The 19,380-nt window shown below is 39.0% G+C and overlaps 1 protein-coding gene across 2 annotated transcripts in view; it reads left to right on the top strand.

The window, feature by feature from the left end:
- Nucleotides 1–85: 85 nt before the first annotated feature.
- Ptbp3 (polypyrimidine tract binding protein 3) overlaps nt 86–19,380 on the top strand; it is an 81,464-nt gene continuing 62,169 nt past the window's right edge. Inside the window, exon 1 of one of the 2 annotated variants that reach the window (XM_055611665.1) lies at nt 86–103. In XM_055611665.1, coding sequence (XP_055467640.1) covers nt 101–103 — 3 coding nt within the window. In that variant the 5' untranslated portion in view covers nt 86–100. Of the gene's footprint in view, nt 104–2,778; nt 2,798–19,380 lie in introns of those variants that run through there. The other variant, XM_055611667.1, reaches the window with a different exon arrangement.

Genomic DNA, 19,380 nt, shown 5'->3' with positions numbered 1-19,380 from the left:
CGCGCCCGCCCCTCGCAGCCGCGGGGCGCGTTCGGGAAGCCGGGCCGGGCCGGGCCGGGCCGGGCCGCCGGGCAGGACTCCCCACACTTCCTCTCAGAAAATGGTGCGCGGCGCGGGCGGGGGCGGAGGCCGAGGCGGCCGCGGCGCTCGGGGAGTCGCTGTTTACCGGCGGGGTGGGGCGCGCGGCGGGGCTCTGCTCGGCGGCGGCCCGGCCGGGCGCCCGCTGTCGTCGGGCGGCGGCCGGGTCTCGAACCCGCGACGTCTCCTGACCCGCGCCGGGAGACGCGTTCACCGTTTCTGAACGCCGGGCGGGAGCCCTGGTCGCCGGGGACGCTTCCTCCGCGTCCCCCACCCCCAAGAAACTTCGTGAATCCGCCTCGGGCGACGTTAGGGCGAGTTTCCCCGGGCTCTCTGCTGCTCAGCTTAATGGGGTCCACCGCTAAAGGGGAAGAGGTTTGCTGTCACCTTTCCCGAGGCGATCCGTTCCCCGGAGCTCAGGAGCGCGGGGCGGTCTTTGCCTACAAGCTCGTGTATTTTAATACAAGGGTAATTGAAGGATTTCATCTTTGTGAACCGGGGTCTTGTAGTAGTGTGGTTCATCAAGATGTAAAATACCCCTCCAGGTCTGTTAAGGAGAGTGGATCCACCGTTTACTAATTTAACCCTTTGTCGATTGAGTTATTTCCTCCCCCCCCCCCCGCCGACTTTTGTTTTCAAGATTGCTGTAAACTGTTGGATAGTGGAGCGAGCCACTTGTTTGAAAAGCAAAAGCCGCGTAGTTGATTGTGACTTGCTGCGTACCTAGGTGAGGACACTAGCCTCTTGGAACAGCTTCTGCCCTCGTTAGGTTTCGATTATCTTAATTTCACAGTGTTGTGATCAATACATCAATCGACGGCGCGCTGCTGCTGCAGCTGTCAAGGTGCGATTTTGGATTTGATTTATAGTTGTGATGTTCTTTAAAGTAGTTTTATTTAGTGGAAGCTACTTTGTGAAAGTTTCTCCTTGAGCATTGGTTTCTCTACCGGACTCTGATGCATTTTACTTGTGAAATCATTTTCAGTGATTTATTCCATAAATGCCATTGTATCTTGTGAAGTATCGTCTTCAGAAGGTTCGACTCCGGGTTTGGGAAACAAGTTAGCTTTTTGTGTCGTGAAACTTAAAGGACGTGGCTTTTGCTTCTGAATTGTGAAGTGCAAACTCCTCCCCCACTGTGAGCTGGTTGGGGGAAGGGGATAGGAATAGCCAGCCTTATCCAGCGTCTGTGTTCTTATCTGATCAAAAACATTAATTGCATAGGCTTTTAGTCATCGTTGCTACTTATTACATCCTGTTAAAAATTACCTTTTGAGTTGGCATACAGAGTAATAGGTTTCACTATGTTTTACACACAGACATCTCATTTTGCTCATATTTACTCCTCTGCTCTTGCCTTCTCAAACTTTTGTTGATAATTTTTTCTTTTTTCCCCTCCCTCCCTCCTTCCCTCACTAACTCCCTCCCTTCTTTCCTTTTTGGTTTTTTGAGACAGGGTTTCTCTGTAACAAGAGGCCTGGCTGTCCTTGAATTCACAAGAGATCTTCCTGCCTCTGCCTCCCAAGTGCCCTGGGATTAAGGGGGTGCACCACCACACCTGGCGGTGTTATACACGTTTTAAAAGTATAGCTTATCAGTTATTTATCAGGTTTAAATTTTAGGAAAATGAATACAAGTTTCAGAACTCTGCAAGGGTAAAACGTATGGTTATTGTTTAACAGTGAAATTTATACCGCTTGATGTAGGTAGAGACAGCTTTCATTACCTTTAGGAAATTATGATTTTCTTGATTAATAACATAATACAGATCATACTTGTAGCTTTCTTTTAGGAAATATAGAGATAAACTGCTAACCTAAGATGTAGAAAAGATCAATTTTGGTATAAAATAATTGTATAGGGGTTTTTTACACCCTTAGAAAGTGTGGCTTTCAATACAGTGAACTATGCCCTAGCAAGCTTATTAAATTTCATTTTCCCACAGCTTGCAAAAAGCCCATTTCCTTTATTCTGAGTAGTTAAAAAAAAAAAAGCAAACAAACAAAACAAAACAAAAAAAAACACTAGCCAACATTTTTTTAGTTCCTCCTTGAATCCCAGTTCTCTGTGTGTATATGTGTGTTCATGTTCATTTCTACCTAGGAGGAGTACCTTTGTACTCAAAACATAGTATTGATGTATAACATTTTTTAAAAGCAAATCTTACAATACAATTTGGCATCTGAAATTTGATATTTGTGTTTATTCTAGCTCTGGGAGACAGTCATGAACAATATTTTGTTGAGTTCTTGGGGCGTTTACGACAAATGCAGATTTACAAGATGCTTTTCAAGTCTGTAAACTCCAAGTTTGGGTTTTGTTTCATTTGAAGCATTAAGGTGTGGTCACTTCTGTCCGTGACTTAAAAGAATCCACTTTGGTGACTTTAGTTTTGGCTGGGATTTGTCAGAGTGAGACAGACACACGTTCATTGTGTTGAAGCACAGCCATACTTTCCTACACACTAGAGAAGAATTTGTTTCTTGCATTGAGTTGAGGCTTTGCTTTTGAACTCTGCTGTTGCTACACTGTCCATTGTTTTTTCTTTTATTAACATTCCACAGTTCATCATTTTTTCATTATTTGTTATTATAATGCCTTTTCTTTTTCTTTAATCTTATCTGTCTTTAAAACTTGTTCTCTAACTTTGTTTTCCATTTTCTCTTTTGTACTTTTTCCATACAGTGTTGTTACAGATCTTATAGCAGTCGGTTTAAAGGTAGGAATCTTTTACTATCCTTTCATAATCATTTTAATATTTTAATTTTGAGATTTTCTCCCAGTGGTGAAATAATTTCACTTCCTCAAAAAATTGTCTTTTGTTCTGTGTGATAATAATCCTTTACTTTAAACTTCAAAATAAGGAGGCCTGTAGCTAATTTTGGATTTTATGTATCTTTCAGGAAGAACTATAGTATTACATATATAAAAAGAAAAACAAACCCAATGTTTTACTTAATTATCAGGATATTTGGGGGTGGGAAATTGGTTTTGTTTTTGTAGTGAAAATAGTCGTAGGCTCTGATTTATTTTGTGGATTAGTTCTTTTTTTTCAAATAATCTTTTGTGGGTGCACTCGTGAGTAATAAAATAACAATAGCTGATCGTTAGTGCCAGCCAGCTGCTCTACATGTATCTCACTCATCATTAATGGCGTTCCTTCAAGAGAGGCGATTACTATTCTTATTTTAGAGGGAAAAAGCAGGCTGAGAAAATCTGACCAAGGTATTCAAATGCTTGTCTTCCCTTTCTGTTTTCAAAGCCTGACCTTTTTTCATTACACCTTGTTGCTAGCAATGAAGGGTCTATATAAAAGGTGAACGTCTAGAGAACTTAATGTTTTGTAGTAATGATTTTTTTCCCAAGTTTGAAGTCGATAGTTACACCAGCATCTTCTCATTATTGGATTAAAAAATAGGAATCAAGTAAACAGTGCTCCCCAATATGAGGCTTTTAAAAATGTAATTGTTTGCGGTTGGAGAGATGGCTCAGCAGTTACTAGTACTAACTGCTCTTGAAGATGACCTGGGCTGTGTTCCATGCGTGTATATGGTGACTCACAACTACTGCCTGTATATCCAGTTGCAGTTTTCTGACCTGTGAGTGCACATACTTTTCCAGGCACGAGGCGCACACACACACATACATGAAATGCAAAGATACATAAATAAAATCATAAAAGATAACTGTGATACAATTTCTTTGGTATTTGATACTGAGGATCAAGCTCAGTAGGCACAGAGCACAGGTCACTGTGGAAAGCAGAACAACTGTTTCACCTTTGCGTTCACTTTGTGCTCTGTCAGGCTTAGCACACTCCACCCTGCCCACTGTCTGCGCATTTCTGTACACTCTGCTAGCCAGTTCCGTGGCTTTGTTCTTACAGTTACTGGATCTGATGGTGGTGCTTATAATCTGTGGTTTTTCTTTCTCTTCTTTCTTTCCTCCCTTCCTCCCTGCCTCCCTCCCTCCCTTCCCTTGCCCTTCATCCCTCCTTCCCTCTCAACAAGGCCTTGGTTGTCCTGATGTCCTGGACTCACTCTGTAGACCAGGCTGGCCTCGAACTCACAGAGATCTGCCTGCCTCTGCCTCCTGAGTGCTGGGATGAAAGGCATGCACCACCATTCCTGGTGCTATGCATTCTTATGAAATAAGCATCACGAGAAGCAGCATTTAACACTAAGAATGTCTGAGACTAGCATAATTGGCAATTATTGTACTATCTTTTGGAGTTAGGTAGAGTTGATCTGCTTTGGCAAGTTTGAATATGACGTATTTATGTCTGAAGAAATGATAAGCTGATTAGTTGATTTCAGTAGGCAGCCTGTATATATGTATTTATTTAATAAGACATTATAAATTTATCTAGTATCTATATTGAAATAGATACTAGAATCATGCTATAAAATTATTCATTATATGTACTTTCTGGCAAAGTTGGTTTTTCTATGTCACCAAGGAACTTTAATTATTACCAAATAGTGAGCCATTAAGGTTAGCATTTCACCTAGAATATATGAAAGATAAACCAGCATTTATTTCCTCTGTTTGCTGTGTGTAACAACACAATTAATGGCTTTTAGCAAGAATGGAATTCAGATTGTATTACTAAAGATTACTTTCCTGGATTAAAAAAGTTATTTATTTAAAATGAGTGTAAAATTTGTTTAATGCTTATGTGTTTTTCCTGTATATATGTTATGCATACGGCACATGCGTGTCTGTGTATGGAGGTCAGAAGAGGGCGGTCTCCAACTAGAGTGAAGGGTGGTTGTGAGCTACTGTGTGGGCACTGGGATATGAACCTGAGTCATCTGTAAGAGCAGTAAGTGCTGGAGCGCTTATTCCAGTCCCCCACGATTTATTTAGATTTTGGAAAAGATAATTAAATACTCTTAAATATATAATTAATTATTTTAACAAAGGGAAATGGAGTTGGTTTTAGAGTGATTTAGAATGTGTCATGAAGGAAAACACTTATGTCTGTCTTCTTTACTATTGTGTTTCCAGTGTCTGATATCTTATAATCTCACAGTGTCTGATGTATTATAATCTCAAAAAATGTTTGATGATGAATGAACGCCAAATTGTAACACACATAGTTAATATGGCACACATACTAAAACCCAAGCTTTCTCATATTCTAATAGGCGTATACTTAGTGAGAAAGAATTTATTTTTTAAATTTGAATTGTATTAAAGACATGTATACATTTTCAGGTGTGTTAGGATTCTAATCATTATGTGTACCTTGAATGTCTTTTTGTGGGGTATTAATTTTAACCTTTCCAAATTAAAGGATTAACTTTTGGAATTCATCATGAAAAATTTTTCATTTTTGTGTGGTTGAGATAGTCTTGCTATGTTAACCAAGCTGGACTTGAACCTGTTTCAGTCTTCAGTGTCTGGGCTCACAGGCATGTACTACCATGGCTGGCTATATGTATATGTCTATATTTTATAAATATATAAAAATAAATACTATATATTTTATATATAGTATTATATATAATGAGACTAATTAAAAAACAATGGATCACTAATGTTACCTATTTTATTACTATATGATGTATCTTATATAATAATATATGATTGAATCATGAGAAACAATGAGCAGTAAGTTCTTTCAAATGAAGGCACAATCGAGTGATGAAGAGTGATATGGCATACATTTTAAGGATTTTATTATACCGTGCGAATCTGTGTCAACATTGTAGGTAATAGCCTTTTCTCCATGCCAAAGTGCATCTAAACGTCCAGCTTATGCTTTCATTAGTATTAGCTGGCAAGTACTTAAAATCTCAAAACCACATTTTCCATATTCCTGGTTATTCAGTCTTCTATATGAACTGTGTAATCTTTTCTAGGTATTCACCTATTTTTAGTGGTTAGTTGAGTATAGAAAGATGCATGTTTAGAAAGGACTGTAATTGTCTTCCAATAACTTATGCCTGCTATGTAGAAAAGAACAATACAGCATATTGTCACTAATTTTGAGGGCCAGTCTTCTCCATGCTTGACATTGGGGGTTAACAAGCATTAGCCCATGGGTACATCTGGCTTGCCACCTGTTTCTTAAAGTAGTTTCATTGGAACATAGCCATGTTTATTTGTTTCCATATTGTCTGTGGTTACTTTCACATTATAATAGCAGAACTGAGTAGTGATTGCAGTCTCTAAAGCATAACATTTTCACCTCCTGGCCCTTTACAGAAAAAGTTCGCTTACTGTTAATGCTTTACTATTGAAAATATGGAAGGCTTTGGCTGCAAATTCTTTTAAAATGAGATGTCATTTATCTAGAGTGCAATTTAATAGAGTTTGACAAATTTTAACTCTAATCAAAACGATAGAATGCTACTCTCTAAAAGATCTCTTGTTATCTCTTTCCAGACACAGTCTAGGCAACTGTTCTGATTTTTGTTAGCGTAGATTAGTTTTACCTGTTTTTGCACCTCATATGAATTGAATCATAGAGCATAAGCTATCTGGTGTATGGCAATTTTTATCTAGCAAAATGATATTTAGATTTATCTATGTTGTTTTGTAGGAGTTGTACATCCTCTTTTTATCCTCTTTTTATCTCCGTATTTTATTGTGTCTTAAAATCTGTTTTTATGTTGATAGGCACTTGAGTTCTTTCCAGTTATGCAATTTTACAGATAAATCATCTATGAGTGTGTGTGTGTGTGTGTGTGTGTGTGTGTGTGATTTCATTGTATGTCTATCTTCTAAGCCCAGAAATAGAAGTGCAAGGTGATAGGACATGCATATTTATCAGAAACTGTTCAATATTGTTTGGATCTTGAATGTTCCTCAAAGGCTCACTCTGCAGGGTAGCATTTTGGGGAATTAATAGAAGCTTTTCGGAGATTTAGTCTCCTGGGAAGGTTTTAGGTTCCCATGAGATTGCAGGACATTCGCACTTCTTTCTCTTTGCTTTCTGGACCTTAGGTGAACAGCTTGTCTGTCATTCTCGCGCTGGCCTTTTTACTAGAGGCCCAAAGCAGTTAGTTACATCTACCTTCTCGTAGACTGGAACTTCTACAACTATGAGCTGAACAAACTTTTATCTCGTAAGTTAGCCGTCTCATCTCAAGTATCTCATTATAGTGATAGAAGAGCCTACTCATGAACTGTTGAACCATTTTCTAAAACATATGTACTTTACACAGCCTGCTTTATATTAGAGGTCACATCTATGGCCATATTACCTTTAATGTGCCTGATCTCTCAGTCGCATCTCTATTAGAGCTCGTGTTGTCTTTCATCCTTTGCAGTCCTTGGTGCTACTCAGTTTTCCTTTTAGGTGCTCTAAAAAGGAAAAATTTAGGTCCAATGGGTAATGTCAGTAAGATTTTATTACACTTGCAGTTTTGTTATTGATTGATGACTAGTACCTGTTTTTTTATATAAATACCCTTTTCTGTGTTATCTAGCTGTTAACTTTTTTGGGGGGGCGGGGGCGATGTCTGTGGAGTATTTTGTTTTTGTTTTTTGAGACAGGGTTTCTCTGTGTAGCCCTGGCTGTCCTAGAACTCACTCTGTAGACAAGGCTGGCCTCAAACTCAGAGATTTGCCTGTCTCTGCCTCCCACATGCTGGCATTAAATGTGGGTGCCACCACCATCTGGCTTTTTAACAGTATTCTTTATTCTAGTGAAGTGTCTTCTCTTAACAAATATATTCAGTGGTTCTTAACCTTCCTAATTCTGTGACCCTTTAATACAGTTCCTCATGTTGTGGTAACTCCTAACCATAAAATATTTTTCTTGCTACTTCAAAACTAATTTTGTTACTGTTACTAATGGTAAAGTAAATATCCCTGTTTTCCCATTGCCTTAGCCAACCCCCGTGGAAGGGTAGTTTGATCCCCAAAGGCGTTTCTACCCACTGCCCTAGAATTAGAGTTATAATTTTGTGAGCCACCATGTGGGTAGTGGGAATTGAACCTAGAGAAACAACTGTTTAACCCAAGTTATCTTTCCAGGCCATTTGTTAAGTCTTTAATGTCCTTCTTCCCTCCTTCCCTCCCTCTCTCCCTCTCTCCCTCTCTCCCTCTCTCCCTCTCTCCCTCTCTCCCTCTTTCTTCCTTCCTGGTCATTTGTTAAGTCTTTAACTTTTCTTTCCCTTCCTCCCTCCCTCCTTTTCTTTGCGACAGTTTCCCTGTGTAGTCCTAGGTGTCCTGGAATTAGCTCTGCACACCAGGCTGCCCTCCACCTGCCTCTACCTTCTGAGTGCTGTGAGTAAAGGTATGAGCTGCTCCACCCTGCTCTTGAGTGTTTCTCAAAGACAAAATATAGCCTTAAAAAACACGTTTATTTATGTACTGATGTAACTGTTTGTAAAGAAGCCACAGCGTAAGAGTGGAGGTCAGAGGACCAAACTCAAGCTTGGTTACAAGTACCTTTTCCCACTGAGCCATTTCATCAGTCTCCAAAATACAGTTCGCTTGCTTGCTTGATTGCTTTCTCTCTCTCTCTCTCTCTCTCTCTCTCTCTCTCTCTCTCTTTCTTTCTTTTCTCTCTCTTTCTTTTTTTTCTTTCTCTCTCCCTCCCTCCCTTCCTTCTTTATTTTTTGCTATTTTGTTATTTTTATAAGACAGGGTCTCATTATATCACTGCATAACCCTGGCATTCTGGAACTCCCTATGTAGACCAAGCTGGCCTAAAATTCAGAGGTCTGCTTGCTACTGCCTCTGGAGTGTTGGAGTTAATGATATGGACCTTCACAGCCCACATTAGTGTAGTTGAATAAATATATTAAAGTACTTACTTTTCTTGTTGCTGTGACCAAATCCCTTAAGGAAGAGAGAAAGTTTTACCATGAGGTTACCCTCATGGTTTGAGGGTACAGCCCGACATTGTGGGAAAGGTGTGGAGACAGGAGCCTGAGGTCGTGTCACACAGTCAGGAAGCAGAGAGGTAAACGCTAGTGCTCCGCTAGCTTTTTCTCTTCTCTCTTCTCCAGTCTGGGATTCCAGTATTTTTTCACTCAGTTAAACTTCTGGACATGTGCCCTCCTATGCAAATCCAGACAAATTGACACTGAACATTAAACTATCACATCTACCATGTTCCTAGCTTTTTGTCCATTGCGCTTACTCTTGGTTTCTTCTGATTCTTTTTTTGCTTTTGAAATGAAGTCTTCCTAAGATGTGCAGGCAGGCCTTCAACTTCAAATCTTCCCACATTAGCTGGCCTTTGTGTAGCTGGAGTTACAGGAGTCTGCCACATCTAGACCCTTCTCTTGTATTAGTTGAACATATACTTGCTTCCATTTCTGTTACTTGGTATATTAATTAGGTATACATTATGTAAATACCCTTGGTAGTTGCCTTGTAGTTAGCCTGTGCATTTATAACTCACTTAGTACAGCATCCAAAATCACTGTAATGCTTCCTGGTACTATGTGTACTATAAGACGGCACTTCAGTTGTTTTCTGTCACTTATGGCCGTTCTGTCTTTCCTTATACAAAGCATATGCATGATCATCCTATGCACTGCTGCCGCTACTACATTATGTAGATATAGTATAGCACAATTATATTTTGAAAATATTTTTTGTGTGTATGTGTCTGAACTACTTACAGGAAAAACTGAGGCTCATTTTAGCCATAAAACTAATGTATGATACATACATGTAGAGATTCTTTATAGTTTATTTTCCCTAGCTTTCCCAGCTGGGAGCTGAGCCAGGACTTCCAAAGTGCCACTTACTACCAATCTAAGTCCTGAGTGTGTCCTCCCTCGCTCTCTCTCTCAAATTTTATTTTGAGACAAGCTCTCTATAAATTGCTTAAAGTGGCTTTGAAGTATCATGTTTTTGATTAATACTTGAATTATTTTTAAGTGCCTTACAGTTTTCTTTTTTACTAATTTTCTTTTTAACCCATGGATTATTTAGTACTTTAAAATTTTTAATTGCTAAATACAATCTTTTCTTCTGTTACTATTTCTAATTCATTTTTTCTCTTCCTCCCTTTTCTCTTTTCTTTTTCCCTTGTCTTTCTTCTTTCCTACTTTGTAGCCCCAGTAGCCGGAATATAAACTTCTTGTTTCACCTTCTGGAGTTCAGGCCTTGTCGCTGTAGCCTGCTGATCTCTTTGGTCAGAGAAAAACAGTCTCAGTAGATTTCTTTGGGTGAAATTGAGACTTCTTTAATGAACTAATGCAGGAACTAGCACACTAGAGCCAAAGGGCTCAGTACAGTTCACTGTCATCTGTTTTGTGTATCTTGTAAGCTCAGATAGTTTTTATGCATGCAAGTGTTAAAGAAATAAACTTAATTTTTCATGACAGGTGAAAGGTGGATGAATTCCAAATCTTAGTGTCTCAAGTTTTATTGGAATAGAGTGGCTCATGCCTGTGTTGTGTATGGTTGCCTTTTGTTCAGGTAGCAGTGTAGATGAATAGTTGGTTCAAGACATTTACTACCTGGCCCTTGACAGATTGGCCTACCAACCTGATACTGTATCTGTGGTATGATGCCCTCTTTGTGCGTGTGAGATAAATGCTCTACCACCTAGAACTGAGGCCCAAAATGTCTGCTTCTGTAAATGTTTATTCTTGGCCATGTATCTGGTTTTATTTGCAGTATATCTGTTAGCACAAGTTGTTGACTGTGTTACTTGTTCCTCTTGTCATATTTTGTGTGTTCATTTTGTTAGTCTCCGAGAGGGATTTATTAAAATTAAATTGTACTGTTGATTTTCATTTTTCTGTATTTCACTGACATTGTTTTCTCTGGGTTGCAACTTTATTTTTGATGACCAGTGCTTTACTAAGATATCTCATCACTTTTGTGTGTGGGTGAGCGTGAGCATGCATGTGCCTATGCGGAAGAGCTTGTGTCTTCATCAGCCCCCATCTTGTATGTATGTGGCTTGCATATTTGTGCCTGTGTGTGTAAGTGTGTGTGCAGGTCAGAGGTTAATTTCTGGGCTTTTTCCTCAACTTCTTTCGATCTTATTTAATTTTTGTCCGATGTTTGTACTGCATGTGCGCTCCTGGACTCACACACGTGGAGGTCGGAGGATAACTTGGTGGACTTGTTTGTTTCCTACCTTTTTGTGGGTTTTGGGGCTAGAATGCCAAGTTGCCAGGCTTGTGGAGCTTACAGCTTTACCAGCCAAGCCATCTCTCCAGCCCCACCTTGTCATGGTCTTTCTCAGAATTTGGAAATCCCTGACTGTGCTATTGTGCTAGACTGTCTGGCCAAGAAGCCCCAGGATTCTTCTGTTTCTACCTTCTCAGCAGTGGGATTACTAGGCCTTTTCTTTTGGTGGTGTGTATCCAAACTCAGATTTTCATGACTGCACCACACATAACTGTACCAACCGAATCATCTCCCCACACTCTCACTTTTTTTTTTTTTTTTTAAAGAAATCATTATTATTTTATGTGTGTGTTTTGATTACATGTGTCTGTGTGCACTACTTGGGTGCTTAATGAAAGCTAGATCCTCTAGGACTGGAGTTACATGGGGTTGTGAGCAGTCATGTAGGTGCTGTGACTCAAACCCAGGTCCTCTGGAAGAGCAGCCAGTGCTCTTAACTGGAGCCATGCCTCCATTCCGTATTTCTATCTTTCTTTAGCTTACACCTGTTAGCTTTGGTGTTTTTTTGTCTTTTGTTTTCTTTTATTTGGAAAAATGATTAAATAGTTAATGTGTGCTTATACAGCAGGGCTTCTGAGGCTTTGTATACTTGAGTATTTTTAAGCTGAGTAATTTAATTTATTTTATTTTTTAAAGATTTATTATATATAATGATCTGTCTGCATGTATATCTGAAAGTTAATACTGAGGGCATCAGACCCCATTGCAGATGATTCTGAGGTACCATGTGGTTACTGGGAGTTGAACTCAGGACCTGTATAAGAGCAGCCAGTGCTCTTACCCACTGAGCCATATCTCCAGCTCCGAATAATTTATTTGAAAAGCTTTCTTCAAACATCCTTTCATTGAGACTTCTGGTTCTTTAAACTGAGTCTGTAGCCATTTGTCTATGCCACCCTCACATACAGTGCTTGCAGTTATCCTACTTCCTTGGGGTATTCTCTTTTAGTATCTTCTTTTTTGTTTTTTCGAGACAGGGTTTCTGTGTTTTAGCCCTGGCTGTCCTGAAACTCACTCTGTAGACCAGGCTGGCCTCCAACTCAGAGATCTGCCTGCCTCTCTGGCTCCCCGTTGCTGGGATTAAAGGTGTGCGCCACCACTGCCCAGCTCTCTTTTAGTGTCGTAATTTCTGGGACACATACATTCCTCTAGCTTTTGTAAAGATCTGCTTAGCTAGTACATGAGTATGAAAGGCCGTCACCTAGATCAGTTATTCTGTCATGAAATTACCGGATTCCATAGATGAGGACGTGATTCTGAAGCTTCCAGAGAGAAAGAAGTTAGTTTTAAATAAGTGAAGGTCCGATGAGACTTTTTAAAAAAAAAAACAAAAAAACATTGAGCCATCCCAGAAGACTAGAAAAGACTTTGTTAGTTGTCTAGAATGCTTGGAAAGCAGTCATTCTAGATTTGAACAAGGAGATCCCAGTAGAATGAATACTGTCATGGAATGCTTGACACAAAAGATGATATAATACACGACAAGAATATAAGCAAAACCAAAAGTAAGGTCAGTAAAGATGTCATGGAAATCTAAACAAATGGTAAGAAAATAGTGTACCAAATTAGACTGTGTTATACAGTTAATGGGACTACAGTAATGCATTTGATCGTAAATCTAGAGACAATTTTTGTCTTCATGTAGCTGTAAGGTTGTGACATTGAACCATAGATTAGAAAATGAACTGTATCAGGACTGTGATTTCTTAATAATAATTACATAGTTACAAAAGTGCTGTTTCTTGATTTTCAACTTTGAGTCAGCCTTTACTTACCACAGGAATGGACAGAGCCTGTAATTGCAGGGCAGAATATGACAATTATAATAATAAAAGGGCTAAACTGATGGAAGGGGGCAGGGAGATTACTACCTCTAACAGCTTTGTTTTTCACAATGAAAATCAAAAGGTAATGATGAATTGACAAATAAGGAATAAAGATATTTTTAAAGTTCAAAGGTGGCCAGTGCTAATGCACACCTGCTATTTCAGAACTTTGGAGTTAGAGGCAGGAGGATTGGTAGTTTGAGAATTTATGTCATATCCTGTAAAGAAAGTTCAACAGCAAGACCTCATCTCAAAATTCTATTTCATGAAATCTTTGAAGACTTTTCAAATAGATATTCAGATTTAATAGGCTCAAAGGATTCTATAGATTTGACCTTTATTTTTTTAAAAGAAAACATCCTCTCCAAAGTATAATGAATCCATCAAAAGTATTAGATAAAGAGAATTCTAAAAATAGCAAGAAAAAGGGTGTCAAGTTAGCTTGTGCATGTAGCTTAGTGGTAGAGCACTTGCCTCGCATGCATGAAGTCCTGAGCGTGACACCAGCACCACAGAAAGATCAATAAAGGGATCTACTGTTAACTCACAACAGATGTCTCTAGAGAAGCCATATGAAGCAAATGAATGATATCATATATTCACAGTCCTGGGAAGGGATGGGAGGAACAACCAAGATTACTGTACTCTTTATAGTTACTCTTTAGAATTAAAGGAGACATACTTCCTAGGACAGCAAAAGCCAAGGGGAATTTGCTATCACTAGGTTAGCTATAATAAATGAAAATGTAAGAAAGTATGAAGTTCAAAAGTCAAACTTTAAAACAAACAAAAGTGTTTACCAAGACCATGCTTTAATAGTATCAGTTCATTAGTGAAGACTCACAAAAACTGAAAGTGAAAGGATCAAAAAAGATATTCTCTACAAACAGAAATCAAAAGTAAGTAGAGAAATCACACATTAAATAGAAAACTGAAAAGAGACAGGTCACTCTGTAAAGATGAAGGGATAGTTTAGCAAGCTGGAATTATAGTTATAAATACATATGTATTCAATTCTGGGGACACTCCTTTATATAAAGGAGATGGTGCTAGTTATAAAAGGAGAGTAGACTAGATTACTGTATTGTTTGGGACTCCATCCCATGTTCATTAATGAACATATCATGTAGAAAGAAATTACCAAGGAAGCCTCAGAGGTAAGATATATATATATACTGCAGAGCAAGTGGAGCTGACAGACATTTACATAACATGGCATGCAGCAGCTGCAGAAATGCATATTCTGCAAATGGAGTAGTGTAAATAGACATAGGCTACAGGACAAATCTAATAGATTGAAGAATTTGACATTAGAATGTGTTTTCTCTGACTGCAATGAGATAAGTAAAACCAAGAGAAAATAAGCTGAACAGTGGTGGTGCACACCTTAATCTCAGAACCCAGGAGGCAGAGGCAGATCTCTTGAGTTCCAGGATATCCAGGGGCACACAGAGAAACCCTTGTCTCAAAAAACAAAAATTATAAAAATGCATGTATACCAAGTAACATTCTTTTGAATAACCGGTAGGTCAAAAGAAAAATTGATCCATGAACGCACACCAATGGGATAAGGTTGTAGCAGTGCTGAGATAGAAACTATAATGATTTACTATTATAGCATGTGGCGTTACATGGCTATAGCCCTAGACCTGAGGAGATAGCAATAGGAGGGTCATGAGTTTGAGGCAATCTAGACCAATAGCAAATATGATCTTGTGCCAGAAAGAAAAAGAAAACCAAACCAAACATTTCAAATGTATTAATGATAAGGAAATAGAATGACAAGAGCAAGTAAACTCAAAATTAGTAGAAGAAAAGAAAAGATACTAATCAGAGTAGATAAAGTCTTGGGGTCAGAGATCCAAAACACTAAAGCAAATAAAAATCTAAGGAAGAACTAGCTGGTTTATTGCAGTTGTAATAATTGTAAAATCTTTAGCTACACTAACCAAAGAAAAAAACAGAAGATAGAAATAAGTATATAAGAGGTAAATAAACAGACATTACAATCCATAATGCCACTGAAATGCAAAGTTCAGGTTATTCTATAGAACTCACACTGCAAACTGGAGATTCAAGAAATTTGTTTCTGGGTCTGTATTAGGTAAAACAATTATTTTTTTCTATTCCTATTCTTGCTCCCAAATAATGACACAGAGACCTATCACGTTATTAATAAGCTTTGAAGCACTAAGCTGGGCGGATAGTGACCTATTCTAGCACAGTTACACTAGCAAGGCTACTTCTAGCCGTGTGTCCTATGCTGCTCGCCATTAGAGTCTCTCCTTGGTGCTTCTGATCCATCTGCCCTCATGGCGGCTTCCTCATGGCCCCTTCTCCTCCTTGACTGTTTTTCCTTCTCCACCTTTTCTCCCTCTCTCTCCCACCTGGGACCCCCTCCCTAGGATTGTAAGTCCAGCCCTAACTCTTCTGCCTAGCTATTGGCTGTTCAGCTCTTTATACAGAACAATTTTTTTACGAAACATTGAGACAAGAAATTCTTCATAGAAATGACAGTGTCCACATCTGGACTGCAGTCAGATCTCTGGGCACATAATTCAGCATCTGAATACACAGTGCATAAAAACCATCCCCCAAAACTTACCAGAATCAAATCATGAGGACAGAAGAAGTGCAGAAAGACAAATACCAAGATTGAGTGTTAAAGTTCTAACAAAAACCCAGGATCTTGTGTCTTTTTTGCTGAGGGACACACACACACATACACACACACACACACACATTGTGAGTACATGTGCATACACATGCTTGTGGAGATCATAGGTCAAGTCAGTATGTTCCTCAGCTGTTTCTGGAACTTGCCAGTTTGGCTAGATTGGCTGGCCAGTAAGCCCCAGGGACTCTCCTGTCTCTACCATCCAAGCGCTAGGATTATAGGTGTGTGCTGGACTTTATGTGCTGGGAATCCAGACTTAGGTAGGATCTCATGCTTATATGATAAACGCTTTGTGGACTGACTGAGCCACTTTCTAAATAAGTTTACCAAACAGTTAACACCAATTCTGTAAGTGTTCCAAAGGATTATAATAGTGGGAACCATCCCCTGAGGCTAGCGTTACCCTATCAAAAAAGGAAACTGTAAACCGATACATGTTTACAGTGATAAAAAGATGCAGAAATTGTCGCTAAAAGACTGACAGATCTAGGTCAGTCATACAATAGGATTTATACCTACAATTAAATGGTCTCTATTCCAGGGATGAAAGGGTGTCTCAGTGTGCACAAGTTGATAAGTGTGGTAAAAATGACATCGACTGAGTAAAGAATAAAAACAACAGTGGAAGAAATTAGTAAAATTTAACATTAGTTCCTGATAAAATAATCTTTTAAACACTAAGTAGAGAAGAAATGCAACTCTCCATAGTAAGGATGGTGTGTGAAAGTCCCACATAGCCAGCGTTATCGGATGGGGAAAAGCATTAGTTGCTGCTTTTAAGATTAGGAACAAGACAAGGGTGTCAGCTATCCAACACCATTCAGTATTACCCTGGGAAATCATACCCAGGGCAACAAGATGAAGGAAACAAATACAGGGAATCCACATAGGAAAAAGGAAATCAAATTATCAGTATTTCCAGGTGACATTATTTTATATGGAAGAAAATCTAAGCACTTCAAAAATTGTTTGAATTGGTGAAAAATTTAGTAAAGTTGAAGGATTCAACCTTACTAAAAATCCTTACTCTAAAACTCAGACTAATACAACGACAGCAAAGTTACTGAAGAAGTCAAGAGGCTTTAAAAGGCATCTAAAAACCTATAAATGAAGTTAACTAAGGTTGAGCTGGGCTTGGAGGCACATGTCTTTAGTCTCAGCGTTTAGAAGGCAGGTTTTGCTCAGGGGTGTCGGTGTTGGTGCTGGCTGGGGCAGTATGTGCCATTAATCCTAGCACTGGGGGGCAGAGGCAGGAGGATCTGTATGAGCTCCAGGCCAGCCTGGTAACAGAGGGAGTTCCAGCACTGGGGAGGCAGAGGCAGGCAGCTCTTTATGAGCTCCAGGCCAGCCTGGTCACAGAGGGGGTTCCAGAACAGCTAGGGCTGGACAGAAAATCCGTGTCTTGAAAAACAGACAAAAACAAGAAAACTAAAGAAGGTTATTAATGATATATAGTGCTAACTACAAAATAACTTTTGAGGCAGAAAAATGAAAGGACATCCCTTATTTATAGATGGTAAGAATTTTACAAAAATTACAGTGCTAATCAAAGTATTCTAAAGATTGTACTGAATCATTAAAATAAATGAAACATTAAAATATTAATGATTTTTACAGAAATTTAAATGTTCAAGGAAATAATGTCAGATAATAGACGTGTCAATTATCCTGACCCTGATTGTTATTGTATACACAAATTGATAATATACAGTATACTGTGTTCCACTAATATATATAATTACTCCACATGCACACATAATTACTATGTGCCAGCTAAAAGTAAATATTTGATCTTATTAAGAATCCTCTCCTGTTGTCTTGTGTTCTTCTCTTGTCTTCTCTTCTCTTGTCTTCTCTTCTCTTCTCTTCTCTTTCCCCTCCCCTTCCTCCCCTCCCCTCCCCTCTTGACAGAGTTTCACTGTGTAGCCCTAGCTGTCCTGGAACTCACTGTATAGACCATGTTGGCCTCGAACTCACAGAAATCCAATTGCCTCTGCCACCTGAATGTTGGTATTAAGTGTGCCACACTGCTTGGCCTGGCCCCTGTTCCTTTCGTTTTTTGAGACAGGGTTTCTTCTCTGTGTAGCCTTGGCTCTTCTGGATTTGCTTTGTACACCAGGCTAGCCTCGAATTCACAGAAATCCACTTGCTTCTGCCTCCCTGAGTGCTGAGATTACAGGTGTAATCCTACTGTGCCCGGCCCCTATTGTTTTTAACAGCTGTAAAATATTTTAAGGGTAGTAGTTTTTAAGCCTCTATTGTTGGAATTTTCAATATTGTGCTCTAATGTTTTTGTTTTGTTTTGTTTTAGAGATGGGGTCTTACTGTGTCATCCTGATAGGCTTTGTAGACCAGGCTGGCCTTGAACTCACAGAGATTTGCCTATCTTTGCTTCCTGAGTGCTAGGATTAAAGGTGCCTGCCACCAGTAAACATTTTTATGAATAATAAAACCTATACATATGTCACTTCATATATAAATGGTAGTTTGTGAAATAGAATCAAGACTTTGGATTGCTATGTGCAAAGTTAGTGTGGGCGTGCAGGAAAGATGAGATGGCTCAGCATTTTCGTACTTCTTGCAATATATGTGTTTATTTATTTTGTATGTTATTAAAACCAATACATACAGCTTCTGAAACTGCATGCTTTGTAAATTTATATCCATGTATTACAGTATGGTACTTTTTTTTAATTAAAAATTTTTATTTTTGTGGATGTGGGTGTGTGTCCATGTGCCACAGTGTGGAAATCAAAGGCAGTCAGTTCTCTCTCTCCCCCTTTCTCTCTCTGGTGGGGAAGGTTTCGAGACAGGCTATCACTGGATAGCCCTGGCTTTCCTTGAACTGTGGACTGGGGGCTGGCCTCGAATTCATAAGAGATCCACCTGCCTCTGCCTCCCAAGTGCTGGGATTTAAGGTGTGTGCCACCATGCCCAGCTCAGTTCTCTTCTTTTACTATGTGGATCAAACTTAGGTTCTCAGGCATGGCAACAATCACCATTTTCTGTATATTTGACTATCTTGCTAGCCCATGCTTCATTATATTTAATATTCGCCTGGTATTCATTACATGAATTTACTGAAGCGCATTTAAATTTTGTAAATTTAAATGAATTTAGTGAGACCCTGTCTCAGAAGATAAAAAAATACATATTTATTTAAAACTACTGCTTCTTATCTCTATAGCAGTGGTTCTTAACCTATGGTTTTAGACCCCCTGGGAAAACTTCTGTCTTCAAGAATATTTACATAATGATTCTTAACAATTGCAAAATTACAGTTATGGAGTAGCAATAAAAATTTTTGGTTGAAAGTCATCACAACATGAGGAACTGTATTAAAGGGTTGCAGCATTAGCAAGGTTGAGAACCATTGCACTGACTTACTTAAGCAAGGATGTTTGAGTGAGTGAGTGAGTGAGTGAGTGTGTGTGTGTGTGTGTGTGTGTGTGTGTGTGTGTGTGTTTTAACAGAGTACATGAAAAAACTTGTAAGTTCTGTGAAGGAAGTTATAAAGGAGAGTAATCCTTGGGACCAGACCAGGGCCAAGGTGGTGAAAGCTCAGGACAGCAGGGGCCAAGGGATGGCAGAGGAAGGGAGGGGGGAAATAAAAGTAGACACTTATTTAAGACTACTAATGACATGCATGTAATATGATAGCATACATTTCTGTTTATGGAA

Source organism: Psammomys obesus, unplaced genomic scaffold (assembly GCF_907164565.1).
Source record: "Psammomys obesus unplaced genomic scaffold, mPsaObe1.curated_primary_1811, whole genome shotgun sequence".
Taxonomy (NCBI): domain Eukaryota; kingdom Metazoa; phylum Chordata; class Mammalia; order Rodentia; family Muridae; genus Psammomys; species Psammomys obesus.
This window is presented reverse-complemented; position numbering and strand designations above follow the sequence as displayed.